This window comes from Notamacropus eugenii, chromosome 2 (assembly GCF_028372415.1).
Source record: "Notamacropus eugenii isolate mMacEug1 chromosome 2, mMacEug1.pri_v2, whole genome shotgun sequence".
NCBI lineage: Eukaryota > Metazoa > Chordata > Mammalia > Diprotodontia > Macropodidae > Notamacropus > Notamacropus eugenii.
Window position 1 is genome coordinate 504,748,801 of NC_092873.1, and position 22,092 is coordinate 504,770,892.

The 22,092-nt window shown below is 47.8% G+C and overlaps 2 protein-coding genes across 12 annotated transcripts in view; both read left to right on the top strand.

Annotated features, from left to right (window-relative positions):
- The window catches only part of CFAP57 (cilia and flagella associated protein 57), a 54,074-nt gene extending 49,438 nt beyond the window's left edge, over positions 1 to 4,636 (top strand). For 7 of the 9 annotated variants that reach the window (XR_011975763.1, XM_072649106.1, XM_072649108.1 and 4 more), the window contains one exon: positions 255 to 4,636. Coding sequence is in view for 8 of the 9 variants with exons in the window: in XM_072649106.1 (XP_072505207.1) it covers positions 255 to 463 (209 nt within the window). In the remaining variant the exon portion in view is untranslated. The remainder of the gene's footprint in view (positions 1 to 254) is intronic. The other 2 variants (XM_072649112.1, XM_072649113.1) reach the window with 2 other exon arrangements.
- Positions 4,637 to 4,723: 87 nt separating this feature from the next.
- Positions 4,724 to 15,716, top strand: TMEM125 (transmembrane protein 125). 3 transcript variants are annotated; one of them, XM_072649125.1, is made up of 2 exons: positions 4,724 to 7,155; positions 11,020 to 15,716. In XM_072649125.1, exon 2 carries the CDS (start codon positions 11,212 to 11,214, stop codon positions 11,923 to 11,925), a length of 714 nt encoding a protein of 237 aa, XP_072505226.1. In that variant the 5' UTR covers positions 4,724 to 7,155; positions 11,020 to 11,211; the 3' UTR covers positions 11,926 to 15,716. The 3 variants fall into 3 exon arrangements, with proteins under 3 accessions (XP_072505226.1, XP_072505227.1, XP_072505228.1); XM_072649126.1 differs by having other exon boundaries at positions 4,724 to 6,908; XM_072649127.1 differs by lacking the exon at positions 4,724 to 7,155 and adding an exon at positions 10,342 to 10,845.
- The last annotated feature ends 6,376 nt before the right edge of the window (positions 15,717 to 22,092 follow it).

Below are 22,092 nucleotides of genomic sequence, written 5' to 3' on the forward strand. Positions count from 1 at the left end.
TAGATATCCAGACCTCATTTCTGGGCTTGATTCTAGACACACTCACCTCTGCTCTTATGCCTTTGTCTAATATTCCAGTTGCCTGTTCCTTATTGCTGTGTCTCATGTTCTAGGTCCCCACTCCCCATTTCTGGGTCTGAGTTATCTAAACTCCTTCTCACAGAACATGGCTCAGGGGCCCCCTGGGGCCCATGGGCTGGGTCTTGGAGGAGCTTCCAGAGCCAGGTTTCTCCCTTCTCTTTGCCTCCTTATAGCCCCCAACCTGGAGAAGCCCACAACTATTGGGATTTTGAGACTGAACGAGGAAGAAGAAACAGAGCGGATCATAGAGATGCAGCGGCTGGAGATCCGGCGCCTACGAGACCACATCCACGAACAGGAGCAGGTTCCAGGGCTGCACCCGGTGGGAAAGCTCCCCTCCTTGGAGATGAATGACAGGAGTCCGGACAGTGCTGGCAACTGAGCTCCCTGCCTGGGCCTTTCTCCAGGGTGCCCCCTGGGCCTTGCCCACACTTCTTGTCCCCTGCACAGATGGGCACCATCTGCTTCCCCTCTTCCCCTCCTGGTTTTACTGCCAGTAAATTCAGGAAAGCAAGAAAAGAAGACAAATGGAATCAGTGTCCCCAAATTTTCTCTCGTTCCTGAAAGTGAATAATGACAGCCCTCTCCCCCACCCACCCATGAGACTCCAGCCTCAATTCAGCCCCCATCAATGAACTTCCATGGAGTCTTGAATGCATCCTAGGCCCCAGCTGTCCCTCTCATTCCTCCTGGTTCCCCTCAACCATCCACCCCCCAGGAGACCCTCCATCCAAGATGCCCAGCCAATGCTGCGTCTGAGGTCTGGAGTCCCTTCAGCCCCAACACCTTCATGTGCCAGCGGAAGTAGGACTAAGCTCCAATGTCCTCTCTCGTACCCTTAAATGAAGCTCTCCTTGGATTCTTTACCAGTGTTCTTGAATGGAGCTGGGTCTGGCTCTGGGTACCCTTCCTCTCAACCCTCCCAAGGCTCTCTATCCCAAATCCCTTACATTCTTGACTGGAGCCATGCCTGAGCCTGAGAGCCCTCCCTCAGCACCCACCATCTCCTTTTCCATGGGAATCAGTCCATCCCAGATCCTCCAGACTCAGCCTAAGTCCCACCTTTAAGAGGCCTTTCCTGGTCCCCTCTCCCTTAGTGCCTCAACCCTGAAATTACCTCCCATTCCTTGTCTACATCTTGTATGTACATAGTTGTAATGTGAGCTCCTTGGGGACAGGAACTGGGTTTTTTCCCCCTTTTTGTATCCCTAGCAGTTGGCACAGTGCCTGCTGCATGGTGGTTGGTTGGTTGTGGTCCTTCATCTTCGAAGAAGACCAAAATGACGTCACCATCATAAAGTGAAGTTTCAGTGTGTCCCACTATGGCTGATCAGACCAATAGGAGCTCAGAATGCTCTACCACAGGTTGGGCACAGATAGTCCATGTGAATATTTGGGGTGGATATCCCAAATTTGTGCATCCTGCGTTTACTTTGTGCTGTCTCAATTCTGCTTTGCTCAAAGAGCACAGCACCTTTTCTGATATAGGCATGCCATGCTTAGTGGTCCTGTGCCAGTGTCTTCTATGTTGCACAGTCAAATCCAAAGTTCTTGAGACTCTGAGAGCATCATATTGTTTGATGATTACCACCCTAGCCCCCATTGGCTGACTGTGCCAGCCCCTCCTGATCTCCTGTACTGCCCACAGCTACTCTGCAGCCTGGCCAGGCCTTGCCAATGGAGTGCATCCCAGCTGCAGCAAGCGCAGCAGTTAGGAAGCTTTCTATGGTCTTCGTCTGCTTTGGGCCACAGATGACCCTTTGAGTTAGGCATGACAAACAGCACAGCTCATTTAAGGAAGAGCTGAGGTAAGGTTTCCTAAGTGCCAAAGATGCCCCAGGACGGAATGAACAGCTGTGAAACATAGCAATGTCACTGGAGGTTTTTTTTGTCTTTTGGAGGGGGGAGGTAAGGCAATTAGGGTTAAGTGACTTGCCCAAGGTCACACAACTAGTGGGTTAAATGTCTAAGGCAGGATTTGAACTTGAGTCCTGACTCCAGGGCCAGTGCTCTATTCACTGTGCCCTATCACTGGAGGTCTTTAAAAAGAAGCTGGATGACTGCTTGAGAATCTATTTCTGATAGGCTCTGATTCTAGGCTCCAAGAGGTGACTGGCAAAGTCAATCCTGTAGTGGTGGATGGGATGGGGCCACACTGGAATCCAGGTGTCCTGATTCCTGGGTTGCCTGTGGCCTCTATATCATATTCACAAGGCAGGGATGCACATGGGTCCAGGCAGAGCCAGAATCTCAGTTGCAAAAGGGCCCTCAGAGACTTCTAGTCCAAATCACATGCAAACACAAAGCCCCTCCTTATCACCTCAGTCACATGGTATAGTAGCAATAACCCTGGATTTGGGGTCACTGGGCATGAATTTGACTCCCTGCTTAGCTGGTGAATGCCTATGTGGCCCTGGGCAATGCACTTGGATCTGTCTGGACTTCAGTTGTTAAATGGGGGAAGGGAAGAGGTGGGCTCACTGGCCCCCAGGGCCATCCAGCCTCTGCTGGAAAATCCAGTGAAGGGAAAACCATCATCTCCTTGAGGATGGCTGTCATCAGCAGAAAGGTGCATGTGCTATCCAGCCAAAATATACCACTTTACAACTTCTGCAAAATGATTCATCGTTTACCAGGTATCAGCTAGATACCTGGTATCTAGCTGTGCAGGCTAGACTCTGGGGACACAGACAAGAAACAAAAGAATCCTTACCCTCAAGAAGTTCCCATTCTCCTGGAAAGAGGAGCGGGGCACAACCTGTGAGTACAAGGAGAAACTGAGGGGGAAGTGACTGCGGCTGGGAGCATCAGGCAGGCTTCTAGGAAATGAGTGAAAGGAGGGCAGGAAAATTGTCGCTGTCCAGCACAGTGTGGTCAACCAAGCATCGAGAAGGACAGACTAAGGCTCTGTCCTGTTGCCACTTCTCATCCCTGGCCATCCTCTTCAGGACTGATTTTTCTGTCATGCCCTGGTTCAGGAGGTGGCAGATTCAGTTCTCTCAGTCACTCCCAGATAGTCCCTTTGCACTTATCAGCTATAACAGCAGCAATAAAGATGGCGTTTGTATACAGCTTCTAAGATTTGCAAATCACTTTGTATTTGATTCTCAAAACCACCCTGAGAGGGAGATGCTACTTTTTTTACAGATAAACTGAAGTCAACAAAGTTTAGCCTTGCCCAAGGTCACAAGGCTAGACAGTATCTAAGATTGGATTCAAACTTGTCTTCCTAACTTCAAGTCTAGGTCTAGCCATTGTGGCACCCTGCTGACTCCAGAACCCTCCCCACTCCCCACCCCCACATTGTAACCTCACTTTCAGTTTCTTCCTCTGTGTGTTTTTCATCCTTCGTTATTTCTCTTGGGTTTGGGTCTTTCATATCTTCCTCACTCTGTCCATGCCTACCTATTCAACTCTACCCTGTTGGCTCTCTTGAATCCCTCAAGTCCCTGATCCTCTTGCCAAGCTCCAGCCCTTAGTTATTTCCCCCTTTTCCACTTCTGGCCACACACTCCTGGAGAAAGACATGTGACCTTGATGACTGAATGCATGACAGATGGGTAACTGAATCTCAGCTGGTCCCTCATCACTGCCCAGAAGCCATTTCTTCTCCCATGATTAACTTTTGAATTCTCTTCTGCACAATGGCTGCTCCTCTCTCCTCTAGCCCCCCATCCCTGTCATCAGAGAACCTCAGCTCTTCCTTAGCTGAGGCCATTCATCACAAGTTCCATCTCCTTGCCAGGGCCCTTCAGTTGGGCTGACCTTGATCCCATTCCCTTCTCTCTCTGCCATTCTCTCTCCAAGCTCTCTTCCTCTCCTGGCTCCGTCCCTTATGCTTATGAACATGCCCATATCTCCTTCATTCTTCAAAAACAATACAACTTTCACCTGAACCTACTGTCTTCCTTAAGTTATTATCCTATATCTTATCATAGGATGAATAAATGAATGAGAGGGAAAGCATTTAGTAGGCATGATGTGCCAAGAGCTATAAGATTCAAAGAAAGAAGTCAGACAGTCCCTGCTTTTAGGGAACCCACAATCTACCAGGGGAAGAAAAGGGATTGAGAACAGGCAGGTGGAAAGAGCCAGGAGAGTCTTAGAATAAACACAGTGATAGACAAGATGATAAGGCGTGGTTGACTATCTAGTTTGGCTAGAATGTGGAGGGCAGATACATCTTCAGATAAGGTAAGATATGTAAAAGGCTTTGCGAACTCTATAGTGGCATATAAATGTTAGCTGTATCATATCAGTAGAGAGGCCAGGATGTGGTGCAGTGGATAGTGCTGGACTTGGAGTCAGGAAGACCACCTCAGACATTAGGTGTGTGACTCTGGGAAAGTCTTCACCTATGTCTGTCTCAGTTTCCTTATCTTCAAAATAGGGATAATAAGAACAGCTACCTCCCAGGGTTGTTGCACTGCTCTGTAAACCTTAAAGCATCACATAGATGCTAACTAGCTTAATTATTATGATTATATATGTAATTAATTACTATAATATCTTGTTCAGTGTCATTTCAATTCATTAAACGACATTGCTTTCTGAAGTTGAGCCAAGGACTTTTGTGATTAGAACTTTCTATTCTGGCTCTAGGTAGCTGAGAATGTGGGGACTACAGAGGCAGGGGCAAAATCCAAGGCTCCACCAGGGTTGTTCCAGTGAATAATGGCAGGTGTTCACATGAACAAATACTTAAAGTTAGAAGGGAAAGTGGAGGCCATAGAATCCAACCTCCTTCATTTTTTTTACAGAGGAGGAAACTGAGGTCAGAGAGGTTGTGACTTGCTCAAGGTCATGCTGTTAGTCAATGGCAAAGTTCTCCCTTTCACCACCAAACTCCTAGGAAGCTTTGTCTAGTATATCCTGGCCTCTGTTTCCTTACCTCCAACTCATTTCTCACATTCCTCCAATGGGCTTTCCAACTCTACCACCAAACAGAAGTGCTTGCTTCAGTATCACCCAGCAATGATCTCAACTGCTCCAATCAATGGTGTTTCTCAGTCTTTGTTCAGTTTGACCTCACTAGCTTTTAATATTGTACCTTCCTCTCATCTACTTCTCCTCCATTGGCTTCCATGACACTCCTGGTTCTCCTTCTACCTATCAGGTCAGTCTGTTTCTTTTCCTAGATCATCCTCTCTTCTCTCTGTACTCTCGCACTTGGTGATGTCTCCAACACCCATGGGTTCAATGACCTCTATGCCAATGACTCAGATCTATGTATCTAGCCCTCTTCTCTCCTGTGCTCTAGGCTCACACTTTCTACTGGATATCCGCATAATGATTAGAAGGGAAGCTCTGTGAGGGCAAGGGATGTGGTTTTGCCTTTCTCTGTATTCCTAGTGTTTAGCACAGTACCCAGCACGTAGTAGGTACCTAAGAAGTACCTATTGCCTGACTGAGACCACCACCTGTATTTCCATAGGAATTCCAGACTTACCGTGATGAAATCAGACCTCATCTCATTCCCAATATTCCCATTTCTGTACAGGTCACCATCATCCTTCCAGTCACCCAGGCTCACAACCTCTTATTCATTCTTGCCTCCTCCTGTCTTTCACCCCACATTCTAAATGGCTGCCACATCTTGTCAACCCTCCCTCCATGTTCTTCCAGCTGCCCCCTTCTCTTCACTCACATAGCCACAACCCTTACTCCCTGTCATCTTCACAACCTGACTCCAACCCACCTCTCCAGCCTAATGACCACTTGTCAGTTCAGCTCATTTGGCCTTGCTGGTTCCCTGTACACAATACTGCCTTGGCCCAGGCTGTCCCTCCTCAAGTCTGCTTCTTGGAATGCCTAGCTTCCTTGAATCCTGTCTTGTTTTGGGTGCTTCCACCTAAATCATCAGGTAAGGACTTGTCTGTATACAGGTTGCATCCCTGAGTAAACTCCATGAGATAAGGAGTGTTTGGGGCTTAATAAATGTTCAGTGGATGGAAGTGAATGGGACTGAAACCAGGCAGGGACAGGTTCATCAGGGCTTGACAGAGTTCAGAACCTCCTCTTCCATCAGGCTCTGTCAAACAGGACAGGCAGGACACTACCCCATTGGACTGAGCTCCCCATGAGACCTAAATACTCCCCAAACATCAGCTTTAAACAGCCTAAAGGGATGGACCCTAGAGCAGGCTCGGGGCCCCACTGGAAGCAATGGAAGATCTGGGGGGTCAGAGCTCCTGGGGCTATATAGGGAGGATCCTTCTGGGGTGGATTAGCCTGGGATAGTGGGGTTTGGGAGGCACTTGGAGAGCCAAGGGTATATCAGAAGGGTTCTAGAGGGTCAGTGGATGTGGGGATTGGGTAGAGGGTATGTGATAGGGACAGTTAGGGAGCTGTGTTCAGAGGGGTCAATGGCCTTGGGGGCCTCAGGGAAATTGTAGGAGAACCAGAGTAGCAAGTGAACAGGCAGTATTACTCCTCCTTCTCCTCCACTTCTAGCCTGTACATCCTCTTATCCCACCTTTTCCTCCTCCTCCTTCTCCCAGGGCAGGTTGGCCCCGAATTAAAGGAGATTCCATTTCCAGTAAGGCCCCAGCCCTGCCCAGCTGGGGAATGTCCCCGCCCCAGTCCTGCTGGGAAAACAGAGGGCGGGCAGGCAGATCAGCTGCAGCCAATCCAGGGGAAGGTTCAGGGACAGGAAGGGCCACCTGTTGCTTGCCTTGCCTCCTCCCCCAGCTCACCTGTGGCTGTCGAAGATAGGTAGTCTTCCGTCTGAATTTTCCTCTGGGTTTTACCTTCCTTCCGGACTCCCTGCCATCCTACCTTCTCAGCTGCTGTCCTTGGACCCTACGGACCCACACCTCTGTCTCCAGGTCAGTCCTCCGCCTGTGCCTCCTTGAGATCCCAGACCTGGGAGGTGGAAGGCAGGCCAGAGTCCAGCATACACCGTCCCACCCCCACCTCTACCCTGAATTCCTGGACAAGTCACTGACAGTCCTTGGGCCTGTCAGATAAAGATGACTAAAGCGGACCTGCCCTGGCCACCTTCCAGTGAGAGGAGATGAGGAGTGACCTGTGGAGGGTCTGTGGAAACAAAAAGACTAAGTCGGGCAACTAAAGGTACACACTTCCCCATCCCATCCCTCTCCCACCCCCAGGATTTAAGGGCTCTGCCTCGGAACTATAGCCACTCCTCCTCCCATAAATCCCTGGACAAATTCTGGCTCCTGTCTGGTGGGAACCCTCCCCGGGACTCAGAGCCCCTCCCACTCTGAGGCAATTGTCAGTGTGGCCAGTTTCTCCTGACATTTAACCTCATCTGGCTCTTTGTAACGTCTCCCACACACACACACACACCTCATCCCCCCCTCCATCTGGAGTCCCTCAGACACCTAAAGACAGCTCTCATGTATCCCCTGAACCTTCTCTAGGCAAAATACCACTAGTTCTTTCAACCTAGCCTCCTGTCATGGGCACTAAGTCCCTCCCCATCCTGGCTGTCAGTCAATCATCTCCTTTCCTTTTCTGACATGGTTACTGTAGTAGTAGGTGAAGGGGATGCTATGGAGTTTATTTAGCTATTAGCAAAACTAATAATTTTGGTGAAATGTCTCACTCTATTCTTGTGGAGAAGATGGAGAAACATGGATGATAATGCAATCAGATAGATATGGAACTAATTGGATGGCCAGGCTCAAAGACTGGGTAATAGTTAATGGTTCCATGTTACCTTGGCAAGAGGTTTCCATTGAACTACCTTCATTAGAAGAATTGGGGGAGGGAAGATAATGAGCTCTGTTTTGGAACATCTAGTTCAAGAGGTTTAACAGGACCAATTAATAGAGGGTCTGAAGCTCAGGAGAGCCTGGCTGTACAGACCTGGGAGTCGCTTGCCTAGAGATGATAATTCACCCCATGATGATGACCAAGTGAAAGTGTAGAGAGAGCAGCAAGGGCCCAGGACAGAGCTTTGGGGGACATCTACAGTGAAAGAGTAGGATGTAAATGAAGATCCAGCTAAAGAGACTGAGAAGGGGTGGTCAGTCTGGTCAGAAGCAAGTAAGGAGAGGGCAGGATTCCAAAAATCCAGAGAGGAGAGAGGAAAAAGTTATCAATGTGTCAAAGGCTGAAGGAACCCTAAGAAGGAGGAAGACAAAGAAAAGGCCATGTAATTCACCAATTAAGAAAGATCACTGATAACTTTGGAGAGAGAGATTTGGGTTGAATATTGAGGTTGGAAACCAGGTTGGAAAGGGTGGAGAAATGAGTGAGAGAAGAGGAAGCAACAACAAAGGGAGACAGCTTTTTCTAGGACTTTGTGAAAGGGAGAAGAGATAGAGCTGGAGGGAATGGTAGGGTCAAGTAAGGGTTTGGTCGTTTTCCAGATTAGGGGAGAGATGCATGTGTAGACAGCAAAGATATAGCCAGGAGACAGGGAGAGACTGAAGATTAGAGACAGGAGGGCATGATGGAGACAGGGGAAGGGGGAGGACCTCTACTGAAGAAGATGGGATAGAACAGGACCAAGTGTGCTTGTAGAGGGATCTGCCTTGGCAAGAAAGACTGCTTGTTTTTCCCCTCCTCTACCCATTAAGCAGGCAAGAAATAGGATACCCATTATACATACGAAGTTATACAGACCATTTCCACATGTCATGCGGCAAAAAATAAAATAAAATTTTAAATGCTTCAATCTGCATTCAGAGTTCATCAGTTCTCTCTCTGGATGTTGATAGCATTTTTTCATCCTAAGCCCTTTGACATTAAATGGATCGTTGTGTTGATCAGAGTAGCTAAGTCTTTCAAAGCAGATTATCTTTACAATATTGCTGCTGCTGGATACAATGTTTTCTTGGTTGCTCACTTCACTTTGCATCAGTTCCTATAGATCTTCCCAGGTTTTTCCAAAATCATCTCCTTCATCATTTCTCACAGCATAATAGTATTCCATCACAATCCTATAGGACAACTTGGTCAGCCATTTCCCAATGAATGGGCATCACCTCAGTTTCCAATTCTTTGCCACCACAAAAAAAGCTGTTAGAAATATTTTTGTACGTATGGGTTCCTTGTCCTTGTCCTTTGATATCTTTGGGATACAGACCTAGAACCAGTATTGCTAGGTCAAAGGGTATGCATAGTTTTATGGTTCAGAAGATCTACTTTGGAAAGTGAAGTGAAGGAAAAGATAGTGAGCAGAATATGTCAGAGAGGTGTAAGATAAGGAAGGAGAAGAAGAATGAGCTTAAGGTGAATGACCTCCATTTTCTCAGTAACATTCTCAGCTGAAAAGTGGAAGGCTGGAAGAGAAAAGAGAAAGTTGGAAACAGCCATTGTAGAGAGAGGACTAAGGGAAGGAACATAGCATTGCCTTGCTGTGGTAAGGACCCAGCCAACAGATTTATAGTGGACCTAATCAGTACAGATGGATGACTTCCTGAGCTCTCATAGGAACTGGTAGGACAAGGGATATGAGGATAGAGGACAGTATGGAGATGAAGTAGTCAGCTCCAACATCAAGATTGGAAGAGAAAAGTGAAGCAACAGCCAGAGAGAAGCCCAAGGCACTAAGGGAGGCAGAGGAGGAAGGTCATGGTAAGAAGAGTGGCAGAGGCAGAGATGGAGTGATAGGAGGTTAGGATCACATAGAGGACTTCCAGATTTTGTGAAGACTTGTGGTCAGATCAAGGGTGTGATCATTCCCAGATATGGCTGGGGTAGAGGCGTGGAAGAGGAAGTCATGTAGTTGAAGAGATTGGGGAATTGGGAGATCAGGGCATTTGAGGGAACATCAATGTGTATATTGAAGTCTCCGAGTATAGTGGTAGAGGGGAAAGTGGTGAGGAAGACCGTGAATCAGGAACCAACTTCCTTGTGAAAGAGGGGAGAATGATTTTGGAGTGGATGGATAATGGCTTCTAGGATATGGATTGGGTGACAATCCATAGGGGTGGCTGAGTGGTGAAAGAAGGGTCTAGAAGTGGCAATTTGAGGACCATTCAAACTTCCCCACCTGAAGTGGGAAGCATGAGAAAAGATGCAGCCAGTGCTGGAAGGGTTGGCCAGGGATGCCATGTCTAGAGCAGTACAAGATCTCAGTGGATGCCAGAAAGAGGAAGGATTGCTAGAGGAGCAGTTCTCAAACTCTGGTCCTTGGAAATCCCCAGCCCTTTTCAGGGGGTTCTATGAAATCAGTCATTTTCATAACAATACCAAGATTTTCATTTTGAATATAACAGCCATCAATAGGTATAACCCATGCAAATAAAAACAGGGGGGGGAGGGAAGGGGGGCAGGTAGGTTTCAAATTTTTAAGAGCATAAAGGGATCTTGAGACCCAAAAGTTTGCAAACCCCTGGGTTACAGAAAGTGTTTGTTCATGTATAAGGACTTCCAGAGGGCCCTTTGCCAGGGAAGGGCTTCTTACTGATTGGGGCACCTGCCTTCACCCACTGTCTTCTTATTGATCAGGAGCTCTGGTGCATTTTGTTTTCAGGTCCTGGGTGGGCATTAGGGACCCAGAGCTGAGGGTAACACCTGGCAAGTGCCTGTAATTAGACAGGATCCTGACCCCTAGAGATGGGCCCCTTCCCCTCTGGGAAAGGGAATGCCAGTTCTCTGGGTGCTGAAGGGTTACGGTGGAGCTGGTGGTGACAAGATGCAGCTGAGGTCATAGGAGTGGCCTGAGGCTCAATGGGCCTTTATTTCAGGCCCTGCTGGAAACAGTACTGAGAGCTCAGCTTTCGAGCTGTCCAGATAGGAGCCCCACTGGCATACTATGAAGGAACCAGAACACTGGAATCTTGGAAGGTGGGGGAGAGGGGCTGCTGGGAGTATGGAAGGAGAGGGAAGGCAAGGGTATTGCTGGGGAAGGGGCAGCCCTCAAAGGGAGGGGGAGGGTACTGAAGAGGAGAGAACAGGGCTCTTCCCTGGGCACCTCAGGAGCAGCAAGCACCAGTCTCATCTGCATCTCTGTCTTCCTAGGTGACAATGGATTTGCTGTGGACTGTGCAGAGGGACTTGACCCACAGGGCCTAGGCCAGCTGTGGGTAGGGAGGGCAGCTATGAAGCTAAGCCCCCTGTGACTCTTCCTAAGTCTCCCTGGACTCTCTGTGCCCCGTACCTGCCCTGGTCCTCTCTAGCATCAGCCCTGGCCTTCAAACACAGCTGCAGAAGATGGCCCAGCTGGAAGCATCCCCTGACCTGCAGCAGCACAGGGTACCCATGCCTCTGAGTGGGGCGGGAGCTCCAGATGCACTGGAGGAACATGTGGAACTATGGTGGTCTCAGGAGCCCCGGCGTGCAGCACTCTGCTTCTCTGTGGCTGTGGGGCTAGTGGCCGGCTGTGGAGCTGGTGGGGTGGCCCTACTCTACTCCACTAGCAGTCGCTCAGGTGAGTGGCGCCTTGCCATGGGCACTGTCCTCTGTCTGTTGGCCCTGCTGGTGCTGGTAAAGCAACTGCTGGGCTCTGCCGTGCAGGATATGAACTGTATCCGGCAACCCCAGCACGTGGCCCTGTTGCGCAGTGGGGGAGGAGCAGACAGTCTCGTGGTCCTGGTCAGTGGCCTGGTACTGCTGGGCAGTGGCCTAGTGCTGATCAGCCTGGCTGCTTCCCCCACTTCTGGCCCTGGCCCCAGCCCCAGCCCAGCCAGGCCCCTGGCCACTATGCTAACTGCGGGCATCGTCCTGGGTGTCATGGGGGCCCTTCTGCTGTTGGGACTGCTGCTGTACCAAGCGGGCACAGGAAGTTGCTGCCTCCTGCCCACCACAGCTACAGGCTCAGGTCGAGGCCGGGGACGAGGGGGCAGCAGCATCTTCAGTATCTCTGGACGGCTGCCAACCACACCCAGCATCGCCAATCTCCTTGGACTGGGCCACAGCAGCAGCTGAAACCCCTTTGACTTTCACTGGTGAATGCTCAGTCCAGCTACCAGCCTCTGCCCTCTGACTCCCCACCTCACAGGCAACCTGCCCCACCAAGAGCCACCTTCCAGCTGCCTACTCCCTTGTCTCCACCTTCAGCCTCCACCTCCACTTTCTTCCATCCTTCTCTGACCTCCAATACTCACCTCCAGGATCTTTCATCAGCCCCCTTCTCTGTTCTCCCACCTTCTGTCCTCACTAACAGGTCTGGCTTACATGTGGTGTTGGTCAGTGTAGTACTGCTTGGGCACGTGTTATCTGTGGTCAGGTATCTGTCACACATGAAAACTCCATTCTTCCTGGAGATCATCCACCTTCCAACAGCCCCGAAAAGCAGCCAAGCAGAAAATCTTCCATCCCAAGTCAGAGACTCCCTGTGAACCCCTTTAAATGAGATAATATTTATATAGCTTTTAGCAGAGCACCTTGCACATAATAAGTGCTTAATAAATGCTTGTTAACCCCCCATGACCTCCATTCCATCTCAGGGACCCCCTTTAACCTCCCTATCCCAGCTCAGAGATCCCCCTTTTGACCTTTAATCCAGATCAAGGACCCCCTGAGACTCCCCACTCCAGCTCAGAGAGTCCACTCTGACTCAGCTCAGAGCCCCTCCCCCTCCAACTCCATTAGCCACTGTCATCTCAGACCAGGTTCCCAAACAAAGGTGCTGGACAGCACCATGCAATGCAGTCCACATTTATGAAGCATTCCCATGCACCAAGTTCTTAAATCAGACCCAGTTCTGGCCCTGGGGAGAAAACCTGACAGCTATGGCTCAAAGTGAGCTGGATTATTTCAGAGAGTTTGGTGGAGCCTGAGGCATCCCAGGTGTGGAATGGAGGCATCCTCTTTTACAGATGAGGACACTGAGGCTGTCTGAGGCCACACCCCACCATACTGCTAATATTAGCAACAGATTTTTTTTTTAACTTCTAGCTGTGTCCTCTGGGGCCAAATCTACTAATTAATACCATGGAAACTTTTCACATGCTTGAAGACAGCGATGGTCATGCAGTCCCTTTTTCTTCTGAAGCCTGATAGAGACTCCACCTTTGACACAACCTATGCCCTCAGGCAAATTCTTTAACCTACATGAGCCTCCAGGTGTCTGTCCCACTCATCCCACAGGACCGTGAAATTGTCATCATCAAAGGAAGCAATGAGTCCACAGATGTCAGGACTTAGTGCATGTTAGACTAAGCATCCCCTGGTCCTTCATCCAAGCCTGGGCAGAGACGGTCCTAGCTAGCTCCCCTAAGTACTCTTAACCTACCACCCAGAACTGACCGCAAAGGTCAGTCCTGGGTCTAACCCTCTCTAACATCTCTGATATCTCCAGCTTCTCCAAGGCTTCCAGAATATCAGGTATCTCTGATATATATTGAGACCTTTGCAGTATGCAGTATCTCTAGCATATCTCTGGTATCTTTGCAGTATCTAGTATCTCTAGTCTATGGGATCCTGAGTCTTCATGCTATTTATTCTTGCGGACAAGATGGAGACAAGCAAGCTAGACTATGGTTCGTGTATACATACACACACATATACATGCATGTATATATGTGTATATGTCTATATGTGTATATGTGTGCACATACACATATATACATATAGATTATATATATATGTTCAGGCATAGAAGTCGAGTCTGGAGAGCCTGAGTTCAAATCCAACCTCAGACACTTCTAGCTCTGTGACCCTAGGAAAGTCATTCAGTTTCTTCATCTGTGATATGGGAATAATAGTAAGAGCACCTTCTTGGCAGGGCTGTTGCAAAGATCAAATGAGACAAGACTTTGCAAACCTTAAAACCTTGTTCAAACATTAGATATTGTCATTATCAAATGACTTGACCCAGTGAGTTGTTCATTCATGGGTTAATATCAACATGGATAGAGGTGTGTAGAAGAGTGCCCCAGGGATCTGTGCTATTTAACATTTTTATCAAGATAAAGGCATAGATGGCATGCTCCTTATATTTTCAGATGCCACAAATCTAGAAGGAATAGTTAACAAACCCACTGAGAGAGTCAGGATCCAAATACAGTATATATTATTTGACTATGGCATCACACTGAATCTAATAAGGTGAAATTTAATAGGACTTTACATAAAATCCTTTACTTGTATTTTAAAAAATAATTTGCATAATTATATTAAGGAAATATGACTAGACAATAGTTCCTGTGGGGGCGAAAAGATCTGGGGGAATGGATAAGTGCTCAACGAATCAACAGTTCTCAAAAGAATGACAAACTATGGACAACCATATGAGCAAACACTCCAAATTACTAACAAGAGAAATGCAAGTAAAAACAACTCTAAGTCTTTATCTCATACCCAGAAAATTGGCAGATTGACCCAGTATGGAAGTGGTCCAAGTTGGATGGGCTGTGGAAAGATCAGCACACTAATGCACTGACGGTGGAGCTCTGGATTGGTCCAACCATTCTGGAAAGAAATTTGGAATCATGCAAAGAAAGTGACTAAAATGTCCATAGGCACTGCTGACTCAGAGATCACCCTACTAGGCACATACCCCAAGGAGGTCAAAGAGGAAAAGAAAGATTCCACAGACACCAAAATATTCATAGCATCTTTTTGAAGTAGCAAAGAATTGTAAACAAAGAAGATTCCCATCCACTAGGGAATGGCTAAATAAATTAAGGTACATAAATATAACAGATTCTTGCTGGGTTGTAAGAAATTACTGAGCATAAAGAATCCAAAGAAGCATGGGAAAACTTAGAGGAATGTCTCCCTCTAGATTATTTCACTTGGGGATCTCATCAGTTTCCATGATCTCAATTATCTCTACATAGATGTTTCTCATGTTTGGATAACCATAGCTTCTCTCCTGCCTTCAATCTCATATATCCAACTGCCTTTTAGTTTTCTCATACGGGGTGTCTTATAGACCTCTTAAACTCAACCTGTCCAAAACTGAACTCGTCTTTCCCTGGCAACCCTCCCCTCTTCGTAACTTTCCTCATACTGTGCATGGCCCCTCCCACCATCTTCCTAGGCTCAAAACCTAGGTGTCATCCTTGGCTCCTCACTTTCTTCCCCAGCATCCAGTCTGTTGCAGTCCTATCAGTTCTACCTTCACAGAATCCCTCTCCTGTGCCTGTGTCTCTTCTCTGTCACTATTCTGGTACAAGTCATTGTCAGCCCTAGACTACTGTGAGAGCTGCTGATTGATCTCCCTGCCTTAAGTCTCCCCAGGTCAATCCTTCCTCCACTCAGCTGTCAGTGATCTTCCTAAAGCACGGTTCTGACCCCATCTATACCCTCCACTCTAGTGGCTCCCTGTTACTTTCAAGATCAAATATCAAATCCCCTGTTTGACTTTCAAAGCCCTTCATAACCAATCTTCTTTTGCCTTATTTCCTCCATATGCCCTTTGATCTAGGTACACTGGCCTCCTTACTGTGGTTTAACTTATAGTACTCTATCTCTCTACTCCCATGGTTTCCGCTGACTGTCTGGAATGCTCTCCCTTTTCATCTCTGCCTTCTGGCTTCCTCCAGGTCCCTGATAAAATGCTACCTTCTACAAGAAGTCTTTCCCAATTCCCCTTAATGCTAGAACCTTTCCTCTGCTGATGACCACCAATACATTCTGTCTGCACCTCCTTTGTCTGTATTTTGTCTCTTCCTTTAGGATAGCTCCTTGAGGGCAGGGACTTTTTTGTTGTCATGTATCCCTGGTATTTAGGATCTCATTGATATTTAATAAACGCTAGTTTAACTGACTGACTCCTGTAAAAGTTAAGTAACCAGAACCAGTAAACAATGCGCACGATGACTATAACAGTGAAAATTAAAATAACAATTACAAAGAATGGGAAAGTGCCTGGTTGGCCTGGAGAAGAGGTGGGAGAACCCACGTCTGTGCAGAGGCAGAGGGTTGTGAGTATGAAGCATTGCACAGCTCAGTTAATATGTTGGTCAGTTTCACTGAAGTCTTTTTTAAAATTTTATTCTTTATTATATGGGATTGTTGTCTGGGGAGAGAAGGGGGAAGGGCTATATTTGTAAATGAAGGTGAAAAAAAGATCAATAAAATGAAATAATTAAATAGGACAACAAATGTAGACAGGTGGGGCGTTGGCTAAGTTGCTGTTCAAGGTGGTGATTGCCTGCATAAACACACCAACCATCACTGCTCTTGCTACGGGTTCATTTCTTTGTTAAGGCTCTCCAGAGGGCACCACTAGTCTGGGGCTTGGGGATCTCGGGTATCATTACTGCAGTAATTAGCTCTAGTTGGCTCTGCCCCCTTCTCAGCCTGAGCTAAGTCAAATCTGTCCCTTGTGGGTTAGCTTCCCCATCTCCATCTCCAACCATGTATTCATTGGCAGAAATCAAAACTCTTGTAAATGGCTGAGCATTTGAATAGCAGTCTTGATGTAGTTTGGGGTTGCTGGAAACTCCAAATGTCAGGATACAAGGTGGCTTCCACCTGGAATGAATTTACATACTCAAACTCTCTTCCAGTCAAGAGACAAGGTTTATTGTAATGCCAATAATGTCAGAGAAGTTCTTAGGGAATCTGTAACTTAATGATGGGGAGATATATAAACAGGACAGTGAAAGGATATGGATGGGATTAAGGAGTGGTGAGTAGTCTGGGGTGGGCCAGGTGCAACAGTGCAAGGAATGTCAAATAAGCTAATTAGGCGATCTAGGTGGGCTGGGCTGGGCCAGTTGCCCAGGACAGAGGCAACAGTGATCTGGGCTGCTGAAAAGTATGGGAAAATCCGGGGACTAAGTTGCTTTCGAAGACATGGTCTTTGCTTTTTACAGGTCCAGGTCCCATCACCCTACGAGGAGTATAAAGAGCAGTTAAAGGAACAGTTCCACCTTCAGGTCACTGTGGGTGCTGGGCCTCCCCTACCGTCTATTGAAGGGGAAATAAATGTTGATGTTTTTCCAAGACTACATTCAGGGCAGGTGATAGGGGCGGGACTGGTATAGTCCCCTCAGATCTGGTCTGCTCCACTCTCCTGTCCTCTGCCACTGTTTACTCAAAGGCATTTCTCCCACCTCCATGCCAGATCCCCCAGTGCAAGAGTGGGGGATCAGTTCTGCCCTGGGCTGCCCCATTTCTGGTTCTTCATGGAATCTCCTCATCTGGGCCATGGGGAAGCTTACAAAGCCAAAAAAAGAAGAAGAAGAAGCTCAGAAACGTGGGGAGTTCTAGGTAATGGCTGGGTCTCCATGGCAATGCTCCTGGGGAAGGGGGTGGGGAACAGCTAAAGATCTGGGGTTTGGTAGACTGGATCCCTGATGCTCAATCAGCAGGGGGAGGGGGCAGTTGAACCAAACACGTGCAGTATTGGGGTGCCATCAGCTTTCAACACTAAGCAGGTGACTGGCCCTCTGCTCCAGCCAGACCTGGTCAGGAGAACTAAGCTTTCTTCTGGGCTGTTCTCATTAGGAAGAGCACTGTGCAGCCAGAGCATCCTGAGGAGGGTAACCAGAATGGTGGGGGACTTGCAGTTGCTCAGTCTGAGGACTGGTCCAAGGAACAGAGACTGTGCATCCTGAGAATACTAAGGATACTCATGAGCTCTTCCAGTACCTGAAGGGCTCTGCTGAGGAGGGATCAGCCTCCCATGGGGCAAAACCAGGCACAATTAGGAAGTGTGGGAGGGCAGTTAAGTCTGATATCAAGAAAAACTTTCTAACTGGAGTTATCCAAAAGTGGGAGGGGCTGCCTTGAGTGGCATCTTTCTAATTGAGGGCAGCATAATAATTAACAATAATAGCTTGCATTTATATATCAATTTAAGATTTACAAAGAACTTTACAAATATTATCTCATTTTATCCTCACAAAAGTCCTGAGGAGGAAGGCTTTTATCTGCATTTTATAGATGAGGAAACTGAGCCTGACAAAGAGATTTAGTGACTTGCCCAAAGTCACATAGCTACTAAGTGTCTGAGGTTGGATTTGAACTCAGGTCTTCCTGATTCCAAGGCCAGGGGGTGCTCTATCTGCTACACCATTTAGCTATCTGACAAAAAGTTAGATCTGAATCCTGCCCCTGGCCCTCAGCAGTTCCATGGTCATGGGCAATTCACTAGAATTCTTTCTGACTCAGCTTCTTCATTGATAAAGAAGGGATAATAATCCTTCCTTGCCAGCCTCAAAATGTGGTATGTGTAGAGGCCCCCAGTTATTAACTGGAGACCTTGGCGTGAAAGCTGGCTACAATACAATCCAATAAGCATTTATTAATGTAACCCCTGAAACAAAGCCCATTGGTATGGGATTCTCCTTATTGGTGGAGTTGAATGCCCTGGTCCTGCAGGCAAGAATTGTCCAGAGGTGAGAGTTTCAGGTCTCAGAGTCCTCCTTTGGGACTCTACAAGTAAGAGTCCTCTCTGAGCATCCATGCAGTCAACTTCCAGTTTCAGAGAGAAGATGAAAGAGGCCAACCTGAATTCAGATTTCTGAAGGAAAAGACTCTGGGAAGATCCGAGAAGAGTCAGTAGTCTTCATCACGTCCCCACTTCCAGCTCGTTCCACTGAGGCTTAAGAAAAGTTTCCCTGGGTGAGATCTTGGCCCCTTTCCCTCTGCTAAGCTGATTTGTCTTGGCCCCAACGACAGAGTGCTTTCATTCTGTATGATCTGGTATCTATCTTCCTATGGATATACCTTCTCTGATTTCTGTTTGCTGTGATTTGGACAAATGGGTTTTCTTGGCTAATTGCTATATGTATTTATCGTGGAGCTGACGGTTGGAAAGGGTTCAAGCCTTGGATATAGAGCTTGGGGTCCCCTCTTCCCCCCAAAATGACAAAACAAAAGTGAGTTCAAACGTGATCATAGCCCCTAGTCTAATAATATTTAAGGGAGCAGACTGATCTGTGCTCCCATCTCCCACTGCCCTTCCTAGCAACAATAAAAGTCTCCCTTGGAGAAGGGTGGGAGGAGAAGAGTCTAGCCATGTCTATTCTGCCTCCTTTCAGCCTCCCCCCGCCTCTTATGTGCCTAATATGGTGTTGAAAGCTGGGGACACCAGTGTAAGAGGGTCTCTCCCTTAAGGAGCATTGTTTCAAAGTGGAGGGGAGGGGAGAACATCATGGCCATGGATACAGGGAGTTTTGGGAGGAGGCACTTTCAGTAGAGGGCTGATTTGAGGTGAGATTTGAGCTGAGTCTTGATGGATGCCAAGAGTTCTTAAAGGCAGCTGTGAGTAGAAAGAGTATGAATGTCTTGTTCCAGGAACAGCAAGGAGGCTGGTGTTTCTGAATCCTGGAGTGCATGGACAGAAGTAAAGTATAATGAATCTGGAAAGGTAAGAAGAATCCAGCTTGGGAAGGACTTTAAATGCCAGTGCTGCTTGTATTGTTTCCAGAAGGTAATAGGGAGCCACTGCAATTCATTTATAGAGAGATAACACAGTCAAAACTGTTTTAGAAAATTCACTTTGGTGGCTGAATGGAGATGGACTGGAGTAGGGACAGACTTAAGGCAGGGAGACCCACCAGGGTCCAGGGGTGAGGTGATGAGGATCTGCACCAGAGGGTGTATTTGAGAGACCTTACAAAGGTAGAAATGACAAGATTTGACTGCTGGGAAGACAGGAGAATTTGAAGAGAGAGGGCCATCAATTAGAGAGGGGATGGGAAGGTTGAGAAAAGGTTTCTTGTAGGAATAAGCCTTAAAAGAAGCTAAGGTTCTAGGAAGGAGATGGGGGAGCAGGAAATGCACTCCAGGCATGAGGCCAGCTAGTTCAAAGGCATAGAGGTAGGTGATGGAATCAGCCAGTTTAGCTGGAATATCCAGTTTGAACAGGGAAGTCATGCATAGAAAGGTGGGCTCAAGCCAGGCTCAGGGGGGCTTTTGGTGCTCAGTTGTGAGAATTGGCCAGGCAAAGGTGGCAAATTACTCTGAGAACATTCCAAGCTCAAGTATTGGTTGAACTAAATGTCAGAGGTCCTTTCAGGATCCCCCACCTCCCAAAAACTATGACTTGGGGAGCTTTTCAAGTACCCTCGGTTTATGGGATCTCTGGGATTTGGGGGATCCGAAGGCCTTGAGGTCCCTGAGCTCAAGGGCCAGGTAGGCACAGGACCTGAGATGAGGGTACAAGTTGTCTCCTTGGTCCTCCCTTCCCCCACAATAATCTCTATCCTCGAGGAAAGTCAGAGAGTCAGAAATGCAGAAGGTGCCGCCCTGTTAGCAAGGGGTCAATGTCTACAACCTTCCCTTTTCCCCCTTGGTTTCCAGGGCCTCTCTGCCAGCCTGGCCCTGCCCCCAGGGACCTGTGCTCACCACCCTCCAAGAGCGCTGAGCCCTTCAGGGCCAAGGCCCAGGAGTAGACATTCTCCCAGGTTCAGGGGGAACCAATAAAATTTTCCCAAAAGCAATTTTACTAAAGAACTAAAGGAACAAATGACAGAGACACTGGAACCAAGAGCTTACGCACCAAAGGTCTCTGATGCTCATCTCTGCGTCCAGCACCGACAGACACCTCCCTGCCTCTCCCAAGGCCCCAGGGGTGATAAAGCCCTGGGCTTGGGAGTCTGGAAGACCTGAGGGTGAGTCCTCCTCACTCCCTGAAGTTCCCCATCTTTAAAATGGGCACAATAACATCTACAATACTTACTTTGCCGGGTGGTTGTGAGGATCGAGTACAATCCTAACCGGGCAGAATTCTCTTAGTGCCAAGCATTTCTGTCATGAGTGGCCTGCTCCCTCCCAGGCCCCCTCCCACAGGCTGCTCCCTTCTCATCTCTCTTACCATCAGGCCTTCCCACTCTGGCTTTGCAGAAGCCTCCCCTCCCCCAAAGCTTCCACCCCCCAATACACCACTCCCCACCCCAAGACAGAATCGCAGACTCTCAAGATATGAAGGGCTTTTTAAAAGTCTTCCACTGGAATTCCTGTCTCCTGGCTACATCCATGCTGCTACCAACACACCCAGGTCTCCTCTACCTTAAAAGAGCCCTCCCATGATCCATCCACCCCTGATAGCTAGCATCCCACTGTTCTGCTCCCTACTAAATTGGTGAAGGCTGCTTGTGAGATGTGCCTCCATTTCCCTTCCTGTCATTGCCTTCCTAACTCTTTACAGACCTCATCAGTCAATCAAAGCTGCTCCCTCCCAGGTATCCATCATCTCTTCTTTGCCCAATCTAGTTTTTTTTTTTCAAAATCCTCATCCTTCTTGACTTCTCAGCAGCCTCTTCTCCTGGATGTGTTCTTCTAAGTTTTTGTGACATTACTCTGTCCTGACCTATCTGATCCAATCCTCTCAGGCTGTCTCAGGCTCCTTTGCTGGGTCTTCATCCACAGCACACAGGCTAACAGTGGGGGGTCCCTCAAGGCTCTCTCCTGGGCCCTCCTCTCTTCTCCCTCTGTACTTCCCCACTTGGGGATCTCTTCAATTATCATCTTGAGGATTCTCAGACCTATTTACTGGGTCTTAACCTCTCTCCTAATCTCCTTTCTCAACTCTCCAACTGCCTGTGGACATCTCAAACTGGATATCCCCCAGACATCTTAAATTCATCATGTCTAAAACTGAACTAGGACAGCTAGGTGGTACAGTGGATAGAGTTCTGAGCCTGGAGTCAGGAAGACTCACATTCATGAGTTGAAATCTGACCTCAGACGCTTACTAGCTGGGTGACCATGGGAAGGTCACCTTGCCTCAATTTCCTCATCTGTAAAATGAGCTGAAGAAGGAAATGACAAACCACTCCAGTATCTTTGCCAAGAAAACTCTAAATGGAGTCATAAAGGGTCAGACAGGAGTAAAACAACTGAACAACAACAAAAATTGAATGCATTCCCTGTCCCCCAAGCCTAACCCTCTCCCTAACTTTCTTATTACTATTAACTGTACTACTCAGTCATCTAAGTTCAAAACTAAGTGACATCATTGACTCCTTACTGTCCACCCCCCGTCCCATATCCAATCTGCTTCCAGGGTCTGTTGATTTCTCCTCTACAGCATCTCTCGAATTTGCCTGTTTTCCTCTGACATGCCAACCCCCTGGTGCAGGCCCTCCCTCATCACCTCACACCTGGACCAATGCAAGAGCTGCTGGGGTCGGGGGGAGGTCAGGCTGCCTAGACCCTCTCCTCACTCCAGTCCATTCCCCATTCAGT